The 21,972-nt window shown below is 34.7% G+C and overlaps 3 protein-coding genes across 4 annotated transcripts; all 3 read left to right on the forward strand.

Moving 5' to 3' along the window:
- Positions 1–257: 257 nt before the first annotated feature.
- LOC105115604 (putative glycerol-3-phosphate transporter 1) lies at positions 258–3,793 on the forward strand. Its single transcript, XM_011012545.1, has 3 exons — positions 258–464; positions 1,556–2,631; positions 2,939–3,793. Exons 2-3 carry the CDS (start codon positions 1,632–1,634, stop codon positions 3,499–3,501), a joined length of 1,563 nt encoding a protein of 520 aa, XP_011010847.1. The 5' UTR covers positions 258–464; positions 1,556–1,631; the 3' UTR covers positions 3,502–3,793.
- Positions 3,794–8,223: 4,430 nt separating this feature from the next.
- On the forward strand, positions 8,224–15,528 carry LOC105115605 (E3 ubiquitin protein ligase RIN2-like). 2 transcript variants are annotated; one of them, XM_011012547.1, is made up of 13 exons: positions 8,224–8,442; positions 8,770–9,202; positions 9,991–10,068; positions 10,630–10,716; positions 10,809–10,930; positions 11,617–11,713; positions 11,830–11,935; positions 12,653–12,810; positions 12,924–13,061; positions 13,137–13,204; positions 13,293–13,523; positions 14,134–14,512; positions 14,970–15,528. In XM_011012547.1, exons 2-13 carry the CDS (start codon positions 8,972–8,974, stop codon positions 15,024–15,026), a joined length of 1,752 nt encoding a protein of 583 aa, XP_011010849.1. In that variant the 5' UTR covers positions 8,224–8,442; positions 8,770–8,971; the 3' UTR covers positions 15,027–15,528. The 2 variants fall into 2 exon arrangements, with proteins under 2 accessions (XP_011010849.1, XP_011010848.1); XM_011012546.1 differs by having other exon boundaries at positions 8,225–8,442; positions 14,131–14,512.
- An 840-nt stretch (positions 15,529–16,368) lies between these two features.
- Positions 16,369–17,666, forward strand: LOC105115606 (uncharacterized). The gene is made up of 2 exons (XM_011012548.1): positions 16,369–17,257; positions 17,372–17,666. Exons 1-2 carry the CDS (start codon positions 17,132–17,134, stop codon positions 17,639–17,641), a joined length of 396 nt encoding a protein of 131 aa, XP_011010850.1. The 5' UTR covers positions 16,369–17,131; the 3' UTR covers positions 17,642–17,666.
- Positions 17,667–21,972: the final 4,306 nt, after the last annotated feature.

Here is a 21,972-nt window from a genome sequence, read left to right on the forward strand (position 1 = left end):
CAAAAAGAGTGTTTTTTTTATTAAAAAAACAATTGATAGTGTAAGGCGGCGTTTCCAAAAAGAACTGCCCACGTGGAAAAGCTGAAAAATAACAAAAAAAAACCATTTTTCTCAATCATGATGGCAGGTCGGTCAAGGGCATTTTCGTCAAGTCGCGTAATATAAAATAAAAGCAAAACAACTTGTGGCGAAATTAAGCAAAGGACAAGATGGACATTTGAAAACACGATTAAAATATTAATTAACGCCAGCATTAAGAGGACACCCGTCGTAGGCAGCAACAACAAGCGCGCGGCGTTTTTTCCCTTGAGAAATAGAAACAAAGAAAAGAAAATGGAAGCAGAGAGAGAGAGAGAGAGAGAGTTTGATATATAGTTTCACTTTTTAGAGAGAGATTGATAGTTTTCTGGAGAGAGAAGGAGAGAGCAAACAATCTCCTGTGAGCTCTGTTACCCTAAAACAGGGTATGCTGTTACTCTTCAGTTTCCGTATTTAATGATTTCTGTTCATTGTTTAGATTAATGTTCGTTTCCATATTCTTGATTTTGAAATTTTGGCTTTTGATTTCCGTGGTGGTTTGTTTGTGGTCTGGACAGAGTCTTCAGAAGTTGATTTTGAGAAATGGGTTTTTGTTGAAATATAAATTTTATTGCCCAAGAAATCTTGGGTTTATCTCTGATTGTTGAGAAGTTCCTTCTTTTTTGTTTCGAGTTCTTTCTCCCGTGTTTCTCTCTTTTTTTTTCAATCGACTGTTGACTTTTTATCTTGATTTATTTTGATAAAAATCTATTGGATTGATAGACTATAAAGTCTAGCGCATGCAAAACTGAAGTTTGAAATTTTTTTTTGAGAGGAAGCCTTTTCTAGTTTGAAGATTTCTTGATGTTGTCTCCTTCAAGACGGGCTCTATTTGACCAGAATTTAAAAATGGTTTTTGGACACGCTTGGAAACTTGAGATATAATTAGCTCTTAGAGCGTTTGAGGGGTTTTTAATCCTTTTTTTTTTCAATTTGTAATTAACAGAATTTGAGAGTTTTTAGTTTTATATAATTGAACTCCTCTGCTAAATCGATGCAAAGTTGAGGATTTTCTTAAAAATTAATCAGTCTTGTACGACTGCGAAAAGTTGCTAGTTTGTGTCAATTGAGTTCCTTAGTTTGATTTGCTGTGCGTGATGTTGAGCTGGTAGTAAACTGAAGAAATCCTTTCATAGAGCTAGATAGAGTATACAAGTATAATTTTGTATAATGCTGAGGGCTGGAAGGCGTGTTAGAAATTAATTTAGAGAGAATCTAGAGTCGTTTATTAGGTGCTCATGTTTATGTGTTTTAATGAATCTCTAAAGAGTCACTTGGAACTTCTGTAAAAGAAGAGTTCCAGTCTTTAAAGTGAAGATCGGTGGAAACTTGTAGACATGGATACAGATTCATTCGAAAACTTTCTCCTTGCTATCAAAAGTTTTCTCAACTCCTGCTGCTTTTAGTCTGTTACTAAGTTATCATTGTAAACTCATGTGAAACCTTGTTTTTTTTTTTTTTTTTATCTGTTTTGCAGCGTGCTGCTTTTGTTCTAAAAGAGGAAGTTGAATCCATATTCCCCCTTCATTCCTTGAAGAGGTAAGAACCTATACATGAGTCCGTCTCTGGATCCAGTCGAAAGAAACCAAAATAAGCCCCCTATTGGTATTCGATTCTTAGAATGGGTAAAGAAGAGAAGGCTTTCCTACGGAACCCACCAAGCCATTGTCTTGATCGTTACATTTTTGGCATACGCGAGCTACCATGCTGCTCGAAAAACCACGAGCATTGTCAAGAGCACCCTTGACCCATCTGAGGTGGGGTTAAAGTTTGTCCCTTGGAGGATTACTTACTCAAATGAACCAGTTGAAAGAAAAAGATTTTCGTGGAAACTTGGAGAAGGTTGGGCTCCATTTGATGCCTCAGACGGAACAGCCTTGCTTGGTGAACTAGACTTGGCTTTCCTTGCTATATATGCCATAGGAATGTTCTTTTCAGGGCACCTAGGTGATAGGATGAATTTAAGGATCTTTTTGACTATAGGAATGGTTGGAACTGGTATATTTACGTCATTATTTGGCGTTGGATTTTGGGCAAATGTGCACAACTTTTACTACTACTTGATAGTGCAAATGCTTGCTGGCCTGTTCCAATCAACTGGATGGCCTTCGGTGGTTGCGGTGGTTGGTAATTGGTTTGGGAAGAGGAAGAGAGGGCTAATTATGGGTATATGGAATGCCCACACTTCTGTTGGGAATATTTCAGGCTCTTTGATTGCCGCTGCGATGTTGAGCTATGGGTGGGGCTGGTCTTTTGTTGTGCCTGGTCTCGTTATTGCTTTTGCTGGCCTGCTTGTGTTTTTGTTACTGCCTGTTAGTCCCGAAGCTGTTGGAGCTAATAAAGATGAAGATGAATTGGATTCTCCAGATAAAGCTGGGGAGGGAGTTACAGAGCCTCTTTTGGCGTCGGACCCTGATGTTAAACAGGAAGCTGTGGGGTTCATTGAAGCGTGGAAAATACCTGGAGTTGCTCCATTTGCTCTTTGCCTATTTTTCTCCAAACTGGTGGCCTATACTTTTCTCTACTGGCTTCCTTTCTACATTAGCCAGACAGGTAATTTGGGCTTCTTAGCTTTTTCATTTTTGGGATTGACCTGAATTTGCGTAGCATTCTTTAATGTGCTTATAAAGTGAAGGGAGAAAATGAGATTCTTTGGTTTCATGAGTCTTCTATGATTGGTTGAAACTCTTTAACATCAATAGAAATGTGAGGACTCACTTACTGTATACTCGTTTATAAATTTAGATATAAAACATAGGTGTTTGTCATTTTGTAACTGGTGAAATGTGTTCTTTTGCTACTTTTTTTTTTCATAATAATATCCATGATGTGGACTTATTTATTCTCATCAACCTTTCAGCCATTGACGGAAAGTACTTATCCGATGGAACTTGTGGAAACTTGTCAACGTTTTTTGATGTTGGAGGGGTGGTTGGGGGAATTTTAGCTGGTCACATTTCTGATCGCCTCGATGCCAGAGCAATTACAGCAGCAAGCTTCATGTACTGTGCCATCCCTGCTCTCTTTTTCTACAGGAGCTATGGACACCTTTCCTTGGGTTTAAACATTGCTCTTATGTTCATTACTGGCATGTTTGTGAACGGCCCTTATGCTCTTATAACAACGGCTGTCTCGGCTGACTTGGGAACTCACAGTTCCTTGAAGGGGAACTCAAGGGCATTGGCCACTGTTACGGCAATCATAGATGGAACAGGCTCGGTCGGAGCTGCAATTGGACCTTTGTTAACAGGTTACATTTCTTCTAAGAGCTGGAGTGCAGTTTTTACAATGTTAATGGCTGCAGCTTTAGTTGCAGGTTTGCTATTGACGAGACTTATTGTGGCTGAAGTGGCTGCAAAGATTGCTGAATCAAGGTCTCAAGGATCTACATCAATAGCACCAGCTGCTGCACTTGATGTGTGATTTATAGAGGGAGGAAAACTGGGGCTATACTTATATTTGCTTGTGTGATTATCAGAGTGTTTTATGAGCTCTGCTGATTAAAATGACGAGGAAAAATCCTCTTGATATGTACGAGGATGGGAGAGGATGTTTTTAAACCTTCTCCATGATATACGGCTGGGAAAAGTGGAAGTAGGAGAGGGGCTGTCCTACTGTTTGTGTATATATGTACATTCTTTTGCATATTATGTATCAATTTAAGCAATGCAGCATTGCCCAGAAGGAAACTTTTTAAGATTATTGAATACTTTCTGGAATGCGGGGGTTCAGATGATCCTTTAATGCCTCCAGCTCTTTTTTAATAAACAAAAGATTTGCCTCAATATCCTCATAAAAAAATAGAGAGGAAGAAAAGCAAATCTTTCCTGAAATAAGTTTTGTAATCTGTGGTACCATACACAAGGATACAGTTTTGACAAGGAGGGGAGATGTCCTCTTTTTTTCCCCCCCTCGTTTTCTTTTTAGATTTAGTGCAGGATTGATATATTCATTGACAGAGAGAGAATCTCCGGTGGCTTTATCCTTAGATTATGATCGGAATGGAGGGAGCATCCATGCTCACCGCTCCACCTAGCTAGCACCCCCGTGGGCAAATAATGATGAAATTGAAGAGAGATTCTGCTGGCTCTATTTCTCCTGTGGGCGGGCGACAGGAGAATAGGAGACGGGCAATTGGGCTGTAACTAGCCTAACCCGTGAGAAAATAAAATAAAATAAAAGGTCACGATCGGCAAAGACAGGTATCGGGCACCTGTTAGTGCCATTCCTGTAAGAAATAAAAAGTTTTTAGTTAGTGTTCGGTAACGTGACCCAAACGTTATTCGACAAGATTTAATTTCTTTTTAATATGTTTGGATTATTCTTTTTGTGTCTTGAAAAGACTATTTTACTTGCGGGGTCCACGAAGAGAAAACAAAGGAAAGCAAAGCAAAGTGCAATCGTGAATACAGGAAAGGGTTTGGATGCCGGTGTGTTCTTTTCCGTGCGCACAGTGCTCCTTTACTAAAATATTTGATTGAAAATAATAATAATAATAAAATCATCTCGGGAAATACCCACAAACTATATATATTTTTTTCAGTATGTATACCATTATATTAAAAAAATATAATAATATTTAAAAGATTATTCTGTCAATGGAGAGTATTTTTTTTAGAATTTAAATTTTGTGGTTAATAATAATAAAATATTATTAGCAATACAAAAGATGCGTCCTTGAAATAGTTTAGAGAAAACTTGACGTTAGCACACACCATCAGCTCATCATCTCCCGATTGTTGGTTTATTTGTTTGCCTCTTCTTAAAGCTGTTCTTACACCCCTTCTTGCACACCGGGGATCAATTCTTCATTGCATTTGTATTTTTATTATGTTATTAATACAATAAAATATATCGGATCTTTTTTATTGTATTTATGATTTTCTCATTTTATTTTACTTAATACTAAATTATTTACTTGCATTATGTCGTAAAATCAAATTTTTTAAAACATTAAAATGATATTAAGATATTATCAACGTGTTTTTTCAAAAGAAAACGAAAATAAATTGTGCATGATTAATATGAACTATTTATCTTTATAAGTTCAAAAACAATCTAAAAAAAAATAAAGAATTTGATTAAAAAAGATTTAAAATATTTTAAAAATAAATAAATATTGAAATAACAACATATTAGATTAACTTAGTTTAACATGTAAAATCTATAACCCGAGTTATAAAATCATAATAAACTCGTAAAAAATAAAAAAAATATATTAAAACTCAATTCTCAATCAACACAATGTTGAGAAATAAAATTAAAAAATAAAAAAATAGGACAAAAAAAATACTCGAGTCAACTTGAATTAACTTACCAAACGTGAATAATGAGATTGAAATTATCTAATAAAAAAATTAAAACAAATTATAAAGCTCAATTCTCAATCAATTTAATGTTAAATAATGAAATTGAAAAAATAATAATTAAAAATGACAAAAAAAAAAGATCTCAACCGGGTTAACTCGTCAAACCTTTAATTTGAGTTATGAAATTGTGATAACCTTATAAAAAGAAATTAAAACAAATTATGAAAGTTAATTCCTAATTAACTCAAATATTAAAAAATAAAAATAAAAAATAAAATCAATTCAAAAAAAGAACAAACAAACTCAATAACTTGCAAAATTTGTAATCTGAGTTATGAAACTATGATAGTCTCGTAAAGAACAAATTAAAATAAATTATAAAATTTAATTTTAAATTAAATTAAATTAAATATTAAAGGATAAAAATATTTTTTTTAATTACATAAAAGGATACAAAACTTTGAGGTGGTCGAGTTAACTTGTAAAATTTATGATTAGGTTATGAAATCAGAATATTTTTAAAAATAACAAATTAATATAAATTATAAAGTTTAATATTTCATAAATACAATGTTAAAAAATAAAAAATAAAAAAATAAAACTAGGGTTAAAATATAACAAAAGAAAAAGAAAAGAAAAGAAAAGGTTCCAATGAAAAATGCTTTCTTAAATTCTAATTAAAACTCGTTATGGACTAATTAAGTAAAATAATACTATCTTATTGTTTACCCCACATCTGACTCCATGGCCAGAGACAATTATATGAACACCATATTTTGTGCCAAAATGAGAACTGAGAGGTTTCCCATGAACTACAAAGAGAGGTACTCTCTTATAAAATCCAGCCGAGATGTGACCATTGATGAGTTAGAGTACTTCCAGTTCAAACAACGAACTAGAGTTCTGAATATTTACCCAGAAAGCCTCTGACTTCCGCTTCAGTCCAGCGGACGACATGGAGTTGGTAGAAATTCTAGGTTCAACCCATGGTTATGGACTGAAACCAACGGGGATAACATGAAAAGGAGACTTGAACAGTTGAACCAGACAGAAATGGTGGTGATTTGTACGTTTAACAGCTAGGCTTCAAAAACACGCTACAAGAGGCAGGACAGTCATGGTTTCAGAAAACCTCCACTAGAGATGCCAAATCAACTCATCTTGGATAGGACAATTCGTAGACTCCGATTTGATCATGTCCTCATAAGCTAGCGCTTTGAACACACCAACCTATTTATCAATTTTCCCATGAAAATATCTTCTCTTCAAGCATCTACTGCAGCAGTGCATTGAAATCCCATATAACATTGACTCTCTGTTTATAAACTTCTCGGCATATTCCATTAACAGGACACCTTGAGGGAAAAAAGTGGAAGGTTATACTTACGGTTATGGAATTTGTAAGTTTGGAGGATTAAATGGCAAGAAATAATATCAAAACAAGTTAGCTTGGGAGAGCTGACAATGGTGGTACGAATCGAAATCAGTCTACACTACTCTCTGAAACCAGAAAGCTCCTGGCTTTAGCTACAATGATCAAAAAGACGAGGTGGGATTGTGATGTTCTAGGCTCCAATCATGACATGCCGAAGAGGTACAGGGACCCTTGATCATGGACCAAGATCAATTTCTTCATGAACCAACTTCTTCGATTTGTCTACAAAAACATTTTCTTTCCAGATATCTAAAATCTTAGTTTTCTACAGGCTATACTGCAATTTAAATACCACCCAACAGTGCCAGCAAGTGGTTTACTGGTCTTGTCTCTCCATCCACTTCTTAATAGTTCAGCAATTAAACAAACAAAAGTCGAAAAAAAATATTTGGCATGCAAAAACAGTATGCAAGTTCAAGCCCCAACAGTTTCCATTTCACGCGGAAAAAAAAAATTGTTTATGGGTAGAATCATCACTGAATTCTTTTTTTTTTTAAAAAAAGAACCCTTTGAATTGATCAGAGTGCATTGGATAACAGGCATCTTTGATCGGGAGATGTTCGATTTTCAACTCTCTTGAAGATGATGGATTATGACCTTTATCATTATGATCTTTATTTTTTTTAGATTAATGTGGGTGTCTGGGTCAGCTTGTGCGCACCACGACTAATCCCACGGGCCCTGAAGTTAACAACCATGTAAGCTTCCAATGGCCATCATATGAGCAACCAAAAACTCGAACCTGAAACTACATAGGGAGCAAACCTCTTGATCCCAAGTCCTTACCACTTGGTCACCACCTAAATGATTATTATGACCTTTATTTTATCTTGATTAGATGTTTTATTTTTATTTTTTGTGGTGTTTATAAATTTTAGCATAAATATTTATGATAAATAATTCTTACATATTAAGTACCATAAGCTTAAGTGTTATCGTCATTTCTACTTTTTATCCACAAATTAAATACAATTATCTATTTTAAAATAGATACCTGTAATAGCATATTATAAAACTATATATTTAAAAGTAAATAAAATAAATAAAAACAATGTAAATTAAAAAAATAAAAAGAAACCATTATTAATTTTTATTATTTATAAATATATTTATATATCCACGTGATTTCAACAATACTCTTATTTATAATTTAATATGTATTAATACTTGTAAACTAGGAAATTATAAGAAAATATAGGAGATATTTAAAATTATAATAATAATTATTTTTGAAAATAATTTTTATTTAAAAATATATTAGTATATTAAAATAATATAAAAGTATAGAAAAAATATATCATTTAGTTTTTTTTAATATTTTTAAAACAAAATAAACGTGCTGGAAAATGAGATTTGAAATAATGAATGAATATAAAGATGATAAAGGTGTCTTCCCCTTCAATTAGAGACAAAACAAAGATGAAGAAGAAGACAAAAATCATCATGACACATACTTTACATGACTTTCCCGCAAAAAAAGACCCTCTTCTCTCCTGTTCTCCCCCACCCCCACTCTCTCAACACAATCAGGCCTTTTTATTATTTACTATTATTCTCTCTGCCACCGACGCCATCACCAGCAGTTTCTTCTCCTTCTCTGATCGAGTCGAATCAAATCAGGTTCTTTCTTGTATTTCCCTAACCATTCAAATGACTTCTTATTTTCGTTTTATTTTTACATTTCGAAATCTAGTGTTTTTTTGTTGCCTATTTTGGGCTGTAAATCAGATTTATTGTAACTGATCTTTTCATTCTTCATCATTTTTTTAACGTTTCTGTTCAATTAAAAACGGGGTACTTAATTTCTTATCAATCAAATTGCCATGATGCTGAAAACTGAAAAAGTTACCTTAATTGAGTTAATATTTAACGTTTTTTTGGTGCTTTAATTTTTTCTATTCCTTCTTCGAATTATTTTCTGATTGCTGACTATTTGTTTTTCTGCAGGATTTTCGTGGGGGGTTTGTAGTTTGGTAATATAATCTATTGGTTTCTTGACAGAGTTTTAAGCTAATCGAGCCACTTGATGGTTTTGTTCTTTGCGGTTTAGTTTGAAGTTGTGATTATTGTTGGGAAAGAGGCATGTTAGGCCAATTCTTATGAATTTTTGGGAGGTGGGCTTTTGTGGAGAGGCTGTTTTTCGTCACAAATGGGTGCCAGTTATTTAGCGATTTCAGCAGTGTGTACGGTTTTGAGTTTTTCGGTTCTAACAGGAGTGTCGTTAGATATATTGAGATCAGATGGTTTGATTTTTGAGAATCTTACCAACTTTGAGGATGCCAACCATGCACTTGAGCTTCTGTTTGGTTCATATGCCACCATTGCATTGGTGGTCAATTTTGTATTCAATGTATTTATACTACTCAATCTTTGTCTCAAGGTGAGTTTTTTTTTAAAATTTTTTTTTTGCCAAATGTTTTATGGTTTATAACTGCTCATTTATGAATATTTATGTGCAGAGGTTTATGTAGTGAGTTGAGCAATCTGTTTAAGAGGATCTCAATTAGGATTGAAGTCATGAAACAAAAATATGGTGAAATATGTTTTTTCGAGATTTATACTATCATTCTCTGCAGTTTGCATGCTAGCCAGGCATTTATTACTTGTCTAATGGTTAGTAAATACCGTGTCTTAAGGAATGGGGCTACTGCTTTGGAAAAGAATTCGCTACTGCTTTAGAAAAGAATTTACCACATAAATTCCTGCCTGACAGAAATGGGACACCATCTCGTTGTTGTGGGGGCTTTTACGCAGAATGATCCATTATTGTGGGCACAGGATGTTTTCTTTTAGTCTCTTCATCATATGTTTCGTATGGAATTTTAGGAGAGTTCTCAAAAGGGGATATGTCACAGGCAGCCCTTCTGATTTGGTTCTCTTTACTTGCACTGCATGCAACATATTCTCTCTTTATTTTCTCACTTAATTCTTTTCCAGTAAAAGCTTCTTCCTTCTTTGAAAAAAAGAGAGCATGGATGAGATGGTTTTTACACTAAGTTAATGCTACTGGAATTAGGAAAATATGTTCTTGGAACCTGCAGCATTGTTTGGGCTAAATAGTTCAAATGGAATTATGGCTTAGATTCCCAGTTGGTTATCATATTGATAAGCTTACTTTCCTTCATAGATATTGCTTTGAGGGTTCTGATTTTGTTGTTGAACTTGCAGACTATTTTCTTTGGAGAGTTGTATCCTTCTGAAACTCAAAAACTAGTGGAACGTCTCATTAATTATGCTCTTTACAAGGTAAATTTCCTTACCAGGTCACTAGTTGGAAAGCATTTGACTTTTCTTCTTTATTATTTACTGTATTACTGGATAGGCTACTTAATTTAAGCTACTGTATTAGTTCTGTTGCACATTGAGTTTTTTAAAATTCTGTCTTGGGACACCAATCAGGTTTTATTAAATGAGCAACTATAATGAGAAAGAAGGCTACTTATGACAAGTGAAATCACCTTTGAGTGTTTGTTCAACCTTCTTCCTGTTTTTGTCATAATTTTTGCACCACCAACTTATCAGAGCAAATAACATCTAGCAATGGTTTTTTTTTTTTTTTATTCTCTTTTCCTTTTGTATCTTCTAGACCTGTTGTTTTGCGATCTGCTTGTCCAGTTATAGTATTGGTTAGCAGGCTGGTAAATATTTTGAATCTGGATAAGTATTAGTTTCCATGACAATGATTTGATTGTTGGATTGGAATTGGGTATATCTGAATGAAGTTTGATAAGGCTAGTTATTCTGTTGGAACTCTATGTTTGTTGTTATGTAATTGTTGTGTTTTCTTATGTGATGAATATTGCACAGGGAACACTTTTACCACTGGTTATTCCACCAACAATTTCTCAAATAGGTCTTTGGTCAATTTGGCTGACTGTACTATGTTCTTTAAAGGTTAGTGGCACTGTTTTCTTATGATAAAAATCTGTTGTTTTAATTTCATTATAGAAATGATAAGATTTCTGGTATTTTGCATGGTTTTACAGATGTTTCAAGCATTAGCTAGAGATCGACTTGAACGTTTGAATGCATCTCCTTCTGCAACGCCATGGGCATATTTTCGTCCATATTCAGCGTTGTTGCTGGTCCTCTCTGTTGACTTTTTCTGGTAATCTTTGGTAACCCAATATTTAATTGATAAACATGATTTAGGAAATGCACTTGTTGCCCTTCTTTGTATGATATTGGCAATAAAGCTCTATGAGAACCCAATTTCATTACTGTTTGAAATATCTGCAATGGGTAGTACAATTTGACTTTTGGTAAAAGCTATGAAAATAATGTACAATCGTATACCAGACACCATATTGGAAGTAGAAGACCTGAGCATAGCAGCAACTTGTTTTGATTTATAGAGAACAATTTTCTTTGTCATTTTGCATATGAAATTAGTTTTTCTTTTATTGGTGCTAAGTTTGTGATGGTGGAAATGGTTGGGGTAGTTTTGGAGGAGCAGTGGCTGGGCTTGGTCATGATGGTTGCCTAACTGAGACAGGTGGATTAGGTTGCTTAGCTTCTTTGTTTGCCATAAACATCCTGTTCCTACGTTCTGAGTGGTGGCCCATGAGGGGCTGCTCCTCTATCAGAAACAATGTATCTTTGTGAAATAACAGGTCTAAATGGGGAAGGAGGTGATATACTAATTCTCATGATTTTTCTCATGGTTGCAAATGGGGGAATTATTTAGCCTGCTCTCTCTCTCTCTCTCTCTCTCTCTCTCTCCTGTTTATTTCTGACTCTGTTAATTTTTATCCCGACTAGCACTTTATTTCGGTATCATCTTGGTGTTTGCAGGATACATATGTGTTATGTAATATACAGAAGCACAGGTTCATCCATGCTTCTGTTGTTGTTCTTTGAGCCTTTCAGTATTGCTTTTGAGACCATGCAAGTAATGTCTCTGGAAAACTTCTTTTCTAGTTTTATACAGAAATTGTAAATATGGTACGTAGATTTTAATCTTAGTGAGACACAGAGCACTTGTTGACTAGGTTATATTCTCTGTAGGCTATGCTGGTTCATGGATTTCAGTTGCTTGAGATTTGGCTCCATCATTCGACTGGGAATAGTGCAAATTGCCAAAGATTAAAATTTTTTGATGCAATAAGAGCAGGTACTTCCTCAACTTTTATTCTGCTATATGAATGCCAGTATCCTATATTGTATCAGGTGATAGGCAACAGTATTGTTATATGTACAGTATATTATAGTGTATGTGTTAAGGCAATTTACCTTGGAGATCAGACACAAAGTCAAGATGCTGCTTGAACAAAGTCAATTTCCAAACTGCAAAGATATATTTTTCAACTGAAACATCCAATGGATATGTTAGGAATTTAAAACAGTGAACATAATTAAAGTATTTGCTCTGCTCAATCAAAAAGATTAAGCACTGCTCAATTGTATAAAGTTTGTAGGTGGAATAACAGTATTTGTGAATGTGAAGAACTAGTACTAGTGGTAGAAATAGAACTTGAAAGAGGAGGGTGGGGATGCATTTTCTCTGCACTTGACACACTACAAGAACTTGTTGTCGTGTTAAAGACTTTTTTCCTCTAGTAACTGAGACCACATGGATGTGTGTGTAATTACTATGTTATGTGTTTGTGTGTGCATAAATGGGAAGTTCTAAATAGTGTAATGGATAGTGTGTGTGTATGACAAGTAAACAATTACTTTCATAAAAAGTTGTCTTTAAGGGCAGTTTCAATATAATTTTAAAAATGCTGTTCGGTGGTCCTAGTTTATTTATATCACTTTGTTCCACTTTATCACACTTCTAGTGGATTTAATGTGATGATATTTTCCTGATTAAGGAGTGTGGTTGCAGGTTCATTGTTGGAGTGGAAAGGCATTCTTATCCGGGATATGGGCTTTTCGCTAGAAATGGCAGCCTTGTTAATGGCCCTTGGTCATTATGTGCATATGTGGTGGCTCCATGGTGTGGCACTTCATCTTGTGGATGCGGTCCTCTTTTTTAATATACATGTAAATATTTTGCTCAACTTTCTTTTTGGAACTATTTAACATGAATGAGTTTGTTTATTTTGACACACTGATTTGATGTCCTTTATATTAATTGATTCTGGTAAGTTGAGCAGGCTTTGCTAAGCACTATCATAAAGCGTATAAAAGGATTTATCAAGCTTAGAATGGCTTTAGATGCCCTTCATGCAGCACTTTCTGATGCAACATCTGAAGAGCTACGAGCATATGATGATGAATGTGCTATCTGTAGGGTATGGTTGGCTTATATCTTGCTCTTTTTTTTTTCATTGGAACTGTAACTGTCTAATGAATCGGGGTAATGACAGGAACCTATGGCTAAGGCCAAAAGGCTACTTTGCAGTCACCTTTTTCATCTTGCTTGCTTGAGATCTTGGTACAACTTTGTAACTTATTGCTTTTGAGCAATTTTATTTGGCTATTCCTATGCTTAGTAAATGTTGAATAGTGCTCAATATTACCAGGTTGGATCAGGGTTTAAATGAGATATACTCATGTCCCACTTGTCGGAAGCCACTTTTTGTAGGCAGGCCTGAAAATGAAGCAAATACACATACTGGAGAAGCTCTGGCTGATGAGCAGCTTGCTCATCAAATAAATGAAGGATTTGATCGGCAAAACACTCCAGGTCGTGCACTGCTTGATGGGGCATTCCCTACCCAGATTCGGAACTCTACAGAGAGCAGCCCTTGGAGGTTCGGCCCCTTACCTTAGATCATCATAGTCTCTCTTGATTGCCTAGAAATGAGTACAGCTTGCTGCTTCTAGATGAAAACAATCATTTTTTCCCTTAAAATGGTCAAGGAATTTCTGAAATTTAGAGCTAGTGACCATTCTGCAATTGAGCAATGGTTAGCATGTTACCTCGCAGTAGTTCCTCTATGAGCACCCATAAATTCTAGCATTATTGGAAATCTTGAATCTAGATTTGCTCGGGATCTGACATTGTGATGACTCTTTAGCTGACTGGCTGTCATATTCTATTGGATCTAATGGCCATGTTTAAGTTGACTTTAACCAAATTTTCTGCTTAAGAAAACAGAAAAAGTAAATTCCAACACATGCATGTTTCCTTTTACCTAAGAAGTAGATGGAGGCAAGAGAGGTGATGATAACCAGGAATGCTCACCCAAATTTTAAATCCTAGTCTGCCATTGGCTGAAATTGCAGTTCCAAACATCTGAGTCTGTCTAATCTTTTCCACAAGTAAAAGACAAATGGTCATTGCATAGATTTCGATTTCAAAGATTGGTGCCAATGTTTCCATCAATTATTTTGATCTCTCTCTTTCTTGCACCATAGAAGTGCAGGGTTGGATTCAAGTTGGCTACCTCCTTGGTCCGGCCAGGGTGCGGATGGGGCTGGTCCCTCAACGGCTATGAGATCAGTTGGACTGGGGGGAGTTCAGATGATGATGAGGCATCTAGCATCTGTGGGAGAAACTTACGCACAATCTGCTCTCGAGGATGCTGCCTGGAGCCTTTGGCCAATGAGTCCATCTCAGGCTACTCCATCTGCCTCTTCCACCCCTCCTGCCGCTGGTGGAAGACACCCTGGTGGCACTGGTGGTTTACATATAAGGACTGGATCACACTCCACAAGTGATTTCATAGCAAACATACTTGCTATGGCTGAGACAGTGCGGGAGGTTTTGCCCCATGTTCCAGATGAGTTGATACTCCAGGTTCTGTTTGAACTTTCTTTTATTTTCATGTCTCCAGGTTCTTCATTTGTTCCTTAGGTATACGTTTTGTGGTTAGTTACAAACTAGGTCTGCAAACACATTGTCACTTGTCATTATCATTTCCTTTATGTGCTTTCTTCGATTCCCTCTTCTTCCACATTGCATCACTATCTGTTATGATCCTTTGTAACACATCTCCATTCTGTTGCCAGCCTTCAATAACATATAACATGAGATTTATACTTTTAAACCTGTTCACAAGTTTGAATGTTGATTTAAAGAATTAGGGTTGGAGCTTTTTTATTTATATAAATTAGGAGATTGGTTTTATAGTGTGTAAAATATTTTCCAGACTCCAACTTTGTTGGTTTTCATGGATTATGTTTCGTAGCAATTCATTTTTTTTATAGTATCCTGTAGTCTTAATTAAGAACCTCCAATGCATCAAACTTTGCAGGACTTGCAGCGAACAAATTCTGCTACTGTTACTGTAAATAATCTTCTGCACATGTGAGATGAATACTCTGTAATGGCTTCATGTGCTCGGCAGTCAACCTTTTCTTCCAAGTACTGAGTGTCCCTGAAGGTTTGGGACCATGCACGACATTGCCAATCACCCCAGACCGTTTTCTTCTCATTGCACTTTTGCCTTTTCAAATATCCACAAGCTTCAATATATGTACATACCAAGTCATTGTACACGAGAGGGAAAAGGAGGGAAGAAGGCATAATGTAGTGCTAGGTTTTCAGTTTCATGTGAAAAATAAAATCTATACATATAGATAGATGGGAAGGTTGAGCCATTGAGGCAGGTCTTTGTGCTCTGCGCCTCGAGAGAATTTAGGGCATCAAATCAATTTGCTACAAGCTACAAAGGGCGAAGCTGTACTGCCTGGTTCTGCACACAGTGTACAATTATGAATAATATGTATTGTTTTGATCAAGTAGCTCTTGTTAGATTCTGAGGAAACTAAATGATTTACCTCTAATGCTTGTCATCAATTGCTAATTTTCAATCGAAATTTTGCAGCCAGTTGTGATTGCATCCGCATAGTTCTTTGTTGACAAGTTATTATTTCACAAATACTCCCACGCTGATGATTCAAGTAATCTGCCTCAACCATATGCAACCTAGTGGCAAATGGTATTTGTCTTCCATTTCTATTTAGTCAGATTTCTGTTTGAGGAAACCAATTGGTTTCTGTAAAAGGATTTGACAATTCCCTGATGTTTCTGATGTTTTACTCAAGGTAAATGAATATTCACTGAGGGTACTCAGATTGGAGAGACATTTGGTCGGTCCGTGAGGTTCCCGTAAAGACCCACCTGTAAATTCGTTTATGGAACAAACTCTGCGAACTTTATGGTGCGCCGAATTGAAAAAAATATAGGCTTTGCGACAGCTTGCCTCGACTATTTGTCTTGTACACGTAACATGATACCAACTGTTCAATCACCTAGTTTGGGAGACAGACATCTCAATGTCTCAAATCTTGGCCACAACTCTAGTCTCCTCACATCTTTCGTGGAGGATTCCAACTGTAAAACTCTCTTTAAGAAATTATTACAAGATTCAAGCTATGCTCACTTATATCACATGAAACCCATCATAATTTTATGCGTGTGATCTGATTTATGTCGCAATTTTTCTTAAAACTTGGAGCTAGGTCTTTTTAATTTTAGGCCATGGAAGTTGAATTGTTATAGGTGTAACTTAAAAGTAGTTCAAGCGACAACAACATTTTCAATGCATGGTAATTTATTACCACAACGCAGTTAGAAAGTAAAATTGCATATAAAATTCTAGAATGTTAGTAGTGTGTGTGTGTGTGTGTGTGTGTGTGTGTGTGTAAGGTAACATGATGGACGAGAACTGCAAACACGGAGCCACATGCATGAGATCAGACGACAAAATTTGTAGTGATTTGAGCTTACCTCTACAGCTTTGAAATCCTAACATTTTGTTATCTTTGACTTCTTCCACTAGTCCCATGATAAATTTTTTTACAAGTATAAATGTAGATGTGCTTTTTGACTACAATCCATGCCCTAATTATTTATTTATTCATATCCTTCAATTATTAATCTAGATGATGGTGAAAATCGTTCAGGGAGTGCTTAAAACTGCGGATTATTAATAATAGTTAAGCATGAAAATGGGTGCCGTTTAATTAGTTTACTAAGCAAAGTCACGATGCCTTCTTAAACCGTGCATAAATCAAGAAAGATGTTACAAAGTGCTGCCATTTTATTTTATTTTTGTTTAATTTTATGGAACTCCAAATATTTTGTTCTTTCATTCTCCTTTAAAAAGAAACTTTACCCTCTACTGGTTGGAGGTCCCTTACTGCTATTGAGAAAGCGACTGGTTAAAGGGCCAGCATCCCCTGCTATTTCCTTTCTCCCTCAGTCTCATCATATTATTACTCTTTCTACATGTTCTGTTTCAAATTTCCTTCTTATACGTCTCAGTTTGGCCCTCACAAAACCCTTTTGAATACAAATACAAATACATATATAGCTAGCTAGTCTTCTATATCCCATCCCATAACAGTTAACACACACATACCAAACAACTCTCATCTTGATTTCAACTCTCCCGCTCTCTAAGATTTAATCATGCCCATCAAATCCTTTCTACTTTCCATTTTTCTCTTGTCTCTTTCCATGCATGCATTATGCAATGCTCGAAATATTGGGTTTGTGAAAGAGGGTTTTCATGCAGAAGTCTATTTCTCTGCCAAGGTTGGTGTCCTACGTACACTCCCACTACAACATGTATCATTGATTCTTTGATTATATATCCTTCACCCTCTTTGCGTGCGTGTAGTTTTAAATTTAATTTGGGATCTAGTGCAGGTTGGAGAGGAGGTCGAACAAAGCATGGATTCAGTTCATGGAACTAATGACAGAGAGGACATCAGTGAAAAGAGTACTCCTGGTGCTGCAATTATTACTCAAGAATCAAAGGATTCAAAGGCAGTTACCAAAAGTTCAGGTCATGATCAAAATCCCATCAAGCCTCTTGTTCCAGTTTCTTGGCGTGTGCCGCACAAGAACCTCCATCAAATCCCTGGGTTTCAATCAGATTATGCTATGCCTAGAACACGAACACCTTCTCATAACTGATTAATCTCCCTCTTTGAATCTTATGTTATGCATTCATGTCCACAATTTTTATCCGACAACAAAGGTATCCAAAAAATGTACCCACCTACATCTCCGGATACATGAAAACCGTCCAGCCTACTTGCACCAGCTAAATGCTCTGACCAAACTCCGAGGCCGGCCAGCAGCATTTGCAAAACATGGGATTATTTAAAACGAGAGCAGCGCCGGCAATAGTTGAGCCCAAGACATGCATTCATTCCATACAGCTCGAGCAAGTCCTTAACCATTAGGCCAACTTCATATGTCCTTTTAAATTTGAGAAGCTGTCTTTTCTTTTAGAAGCTATCCTACTATTTATATACCTTCACGGGCTTTTGTTATTTATAGAAATTAAGAGACTAGTAGGATTGTTATTTCACTACTGCCATTGCCTTGCTATAACAACAGCATGTCTCCCAGTATATTGCTTAACTTCTTACCCATTTTTGTACAGAAAAATCAATAATATAATCTATCATTCTCGTTGATGTTATCTTCTTATAGCCATTAATTAGTATCAAGTATCTTTTCAAACACTATTTTTCTGATAGGGATGGAACATGAAGGTAGTAAGATTTTCAAGTGTCCTAATTCTCATGTGGTATCGCTTAAAGCAACAAATACAGAGGTAACGATGCTTAATGCTTTTGAGTCTTTATGTATAGTGCAGGAGTAGCAGTGAAGGATCTAGCTTATAGGGTTTGAATGTCTGGGGCAGTTAAAGGTGAGCAGGTGCTCATGAACCATCACTTTCCTCTTGTCCATGATGAGAGTGACAAGGGCAAATGATCCATGCATGAATTTATCTGCATGTGCCTCTACGCATTAAGTGGGGCTAATCAGCTAGCTACATTGCATGAAGTAGAAGATAATTATTTAGTAAAACTCTTTAGAGGTGAAATCTGTGGTGTCAGGTGTGTGCAATTATATACATAAAGATATTGTATCGAATTGGTATATCGTAAAAAAAGGCTCGGATCTTCTGCGGGAATGATTTGAAAGATCCAAAACAAAAAAGAGTGGTATTAATTTGTTAGCAACAATATAATAAAGATGGTCAATCAACAATCAACATGTATTGATCCGAAATCTTATTCAAATCTAATATAACATGTGCATAAAAAATATATTAAATCAATTCTTTTTAATGAATTAATTCAATAAGGATTAAATAAAAAATGATATTTTAAATTATAGAATTCTAATAAAATATTACGATCAAATAATATTTATTAAATTTATAATTAGGTATGTCCAATTTTAATTGATGTCAATTGATCCTTCGTTATTGTATTGCTTAGAGGTAAGGTAATAAATACGGATGTCATGATTTAAACACATTTTATATTCAAAACGAACACTTATCAACCGGCGCGACCTTGATTTATAGTATGCATTGGTTTGTTTTATTTTTTTTATTTTTTTTTATTTTGACCTCAAATTTTTTATTTTAGTCAACCTTATAGAATTAGAAGGCTTTCATTCTTTTTTTTTTTTTTTATTTTGACCTCAAATTTTTTATTTTAGTCAACCTTATAGAATTAGAAGGCTTTCATTCTTTTTTTTTTTTGTTCATTTTTTTGGAGACACCAGTATTGATAGTAAAACATATGCTACTTTCATTCATCTTCTTTTTCCTTTTTTTTTTGGCCAACTGATATGTGAGGATGTGTGATCATATGTAAAGTGTAAATAGAACATATATATAAATTAAAGAAAGATTCCAAGTAATTAAGTGGGCTACCCTAAAATATATTACATAGAAATTGTTATGTGTTGTTCATGTAGGGATATTCACAAGGCGAGCACTGACAGTAGTCGGATTTGGTTCCAATAGTGTTAAGAAAGCCATAGACTCCGATGAGAATAAGGTACAAATGGTTGCTGCGGTGATCATAGATTATGAACCACCACAGCGGACGCCACCAATTCACAAAAGAAAAACTCAGTTATACCTAGCTAGATAGGTAGGCAATATTTCTGTCATAATTTTGATTTCCTTAATTTCTTGCTTTGTTGCTCATATTGCAAGTCTATGTTCTCCTACACAAGCCATTTTCTTATCGGCTATGGATATATAACTTTTCTTCTTTGTATCACTTGTTTGAATATTAAATCTGAGATCATTAATTAAAGAAAAAAAGTGGCGATCAATGGCGGAAAAATGGGATTAGTAGTAGTTTTTTTTTATTATTAAGAAAGTGGCATCCAATAGAATTAATGCTTTCAGTTTAAACAACCTTCAGAATTGCTAATTTGCTACAAGTCCCGGGTACAGTATTTTGGGATATTATTACCTCAACATTATAAAAGAACTGGAGTGTTTTATGTTAATTTTCTGTTTATATAAATAATAAAACATTATAATATAAGTAGTAAAACACTTTAATATATATTTTTAATTATTTTATAATAATCATGTGCCGTCAATTAGTTGGCGAGTGCGGTGGTGGCAAGTTCAAGCGAAACTAACAATGTAATTTTGCGGATGACTTGTCATTTGTGTGTGTGTGTGTGTGTGTGTGAAAGCCAAGCTTGCAGGCATGATTGGGGGGCCAATAGCTAGACCCATTTTTATTCTTTTATTTTGTTTTTTCTTTGTGCGCCAAAAAAACCTTTATCAAATTGATTTACTTTTTAGTTTTGATATGGTTTTTAAATATTATTATAAATTTTTATTGGAATTTTAATAATTTTTTTAATTATTATGTGTCTGATAGGAAAATAATAATATCAGAAATAAATTGTTCATGAAAATCATTTTTTTATTTTTATAATTTCTAAATAGATTTTAAACATAATTTTATCATATTTATAATATTTTTAGCTTTCAAAATATAAACATATTTTTTTAATTAGCGTTAACAATTATAAAATATTTTTATTTAAAAATATAATGACTTCAATAAAAAAACATTTTGTTTATTAAGATAAACCTGAGATAATAATTCAAAATGACTGTATTTTTATGTTTAATGTTAACAGTGCCAAATAATTCTCCAAAGACTAAATATTTTTATTTTATGTTAAATTTATTTATATATATATATATATAATTTAAAGATAAAGTTATAATGTTTAGTAAAAAAAAGGTTTTTTTATTATTAATGGAAATATAATGGCACTTTGTAATATGGCCTTTTTTGTTTATATTTTTTGCATGCTATGAGATCATGGAAAGTGTCAAAAAATTATAAATTTCAAGATGTAAAATTTAGTTTTTTAAAAAAATAAAAGCAAAGCAAAAAAAAAAAAATCGACCACACGAGATTTGTTGTAATTATCCCATAAAGAAAATATGATGTTTTAATATTTCCATTTCTTACCAACCATAGGAAAAGGCTATATTAAATTCTCACATATAGTATGAGAAAATTACTTATAATATCTTATAATTTGATGGAAATTGTAATTACCTAATAAGTTTTAAAAAATTATAGCTTGCATCAAACGTGTGGCATATTTTCATCATTATAACAAAAATAATTAAATATTTTTTTTTGTTTTTTTGGACAAGTCAAGTACAATATATTAAAATTTAAAATACAAACTATAATTTTTCAAAACTCCATAACAAGCTTCAATCAAGGAAGGATACTAGGTGTAATTTTCCTAAAAATAATGATCTTCATTTTCATTGTACAGAGTATATATGATGTAGCCCCGTAGTCCTTGACAGCAGTGGAGTTCAAATCATGTAAAGGAGGAAATCTCTAATTGAAACATAGCTTTGATCCCTTATTCAGAAAAGAAAATTGAAAAGGACCTTTGGCCCTAGCCGAAGGTCTCACTTTCCTTGTAGAGACCCCGCTCTGCCGGGTGCATGGATTGTAGTTTTCAGCACCGATAAGCTGATCGACTAAAAAGAAGACTAGAGTCATCCCATGACCCCTCTCATAATATTGGATCGAGCAGCGGTGCGTGTAAAGGCCCTATTCTACAAATTAATCAAGTGCTTGGCGTGAGGAGAGGCAGCCTAGGTTGCCCCCTTGACAAAATGCCCTAACGTGGCTCGTAAGAAAAATACAAGTATTAAGATATTTCTCATTTCGATAGCTTTTCTTCTTCTTCCTCGAAGACAGTATTGCTTGTTAATTGCCCAATATATTGTGGTTGAAAGTTATAGCACTTAGCATCGTAAAGAGCATAAAAACTAACTAATGAATTGAGAGTCACTTTTCAAAGTCTTCTCGGATGTGATTTGAGGTCATGATGAAGCGTAAGAACACACCTTCGACACACCTCTTGCTGGAGATAAAAGTCCTAACCTCCTCGCCTGAGAAATTAAATATATACTAATCTATACAGGC

Source organism: Populus euphratica, unplaced genomic scaffold (assembly GCF_000495115.2).
Source record: "Populus euphratica unplaced genomic scaffold, PopEup_1.0 scaffold734.1, whole genome shotgun sequence".
NCBI classification, from domain to species: Eukaryota; Viridiplantae; Streptophyta; class Magnoliopsida; order Malpighiales; family Salicaceae; genus Populus; species Populus euphratica.

What these genes read in the sequence shown, in the direction of transcription:
- LOC105115604 (XM_011012545.1), top strand. Translation starts at nt 1,632, where the DNA reads ATGAGTCCGTCTCTGGATCCAGTCGAAAGAAACCAAAATAAGCCCCCT. An exon ending in TTTCTACATTAGCCAGACAG is followed by an intron (nt 2,632 to 2,938) that starts GTAATTTGGGCT and finishes TCAACCTTTCAG; the next exon opens with CCATTGACGGAAAGTACTTA.
- LOC105115606 (XM_011012548.1), top strand. Translation starts at nt 17,132, where the DNA reads ATGCCCATCAAATCCTTTCTACTTTCCATTTTTCTCTTGTCTCTTTCC. An exon ending in AAGTCTATTTCTCTGCCAAG is followed by an intron (nt 17,258 to 17,371) that starts GTTGGTGTCCTA and finishes GATCTAGTGCAG; the next exon opens with GTTGGAGAGGAGGTCGAACA.
- LOC105115605 (XM_011012546.1), top strand. Translation starts at nt 8,972, where the DNA reads ATGGGTGCCAGTTATTTAGCGATTTCAGCAGTGTGTACGGTTTTGAGT. An exon ending in CTGTACTATGTTCTTTAAAG is followed by an intron (nt 10,717 to 10,808) that starts GTTAGTGGCACT and finishes ATGGTTTTACAG; the next exon opens with ATGTTTCAAGCATTAGCTAG. An exon ending in TTTTGATGCAATAAGAGCAG is followed by an intron (nt 11,936 to 12,652) that starts GTACTTCCTCAA and finishes GTGTGGTTGCAG; the next exon opens with GTTCATTGTTGGAGTGGAAA.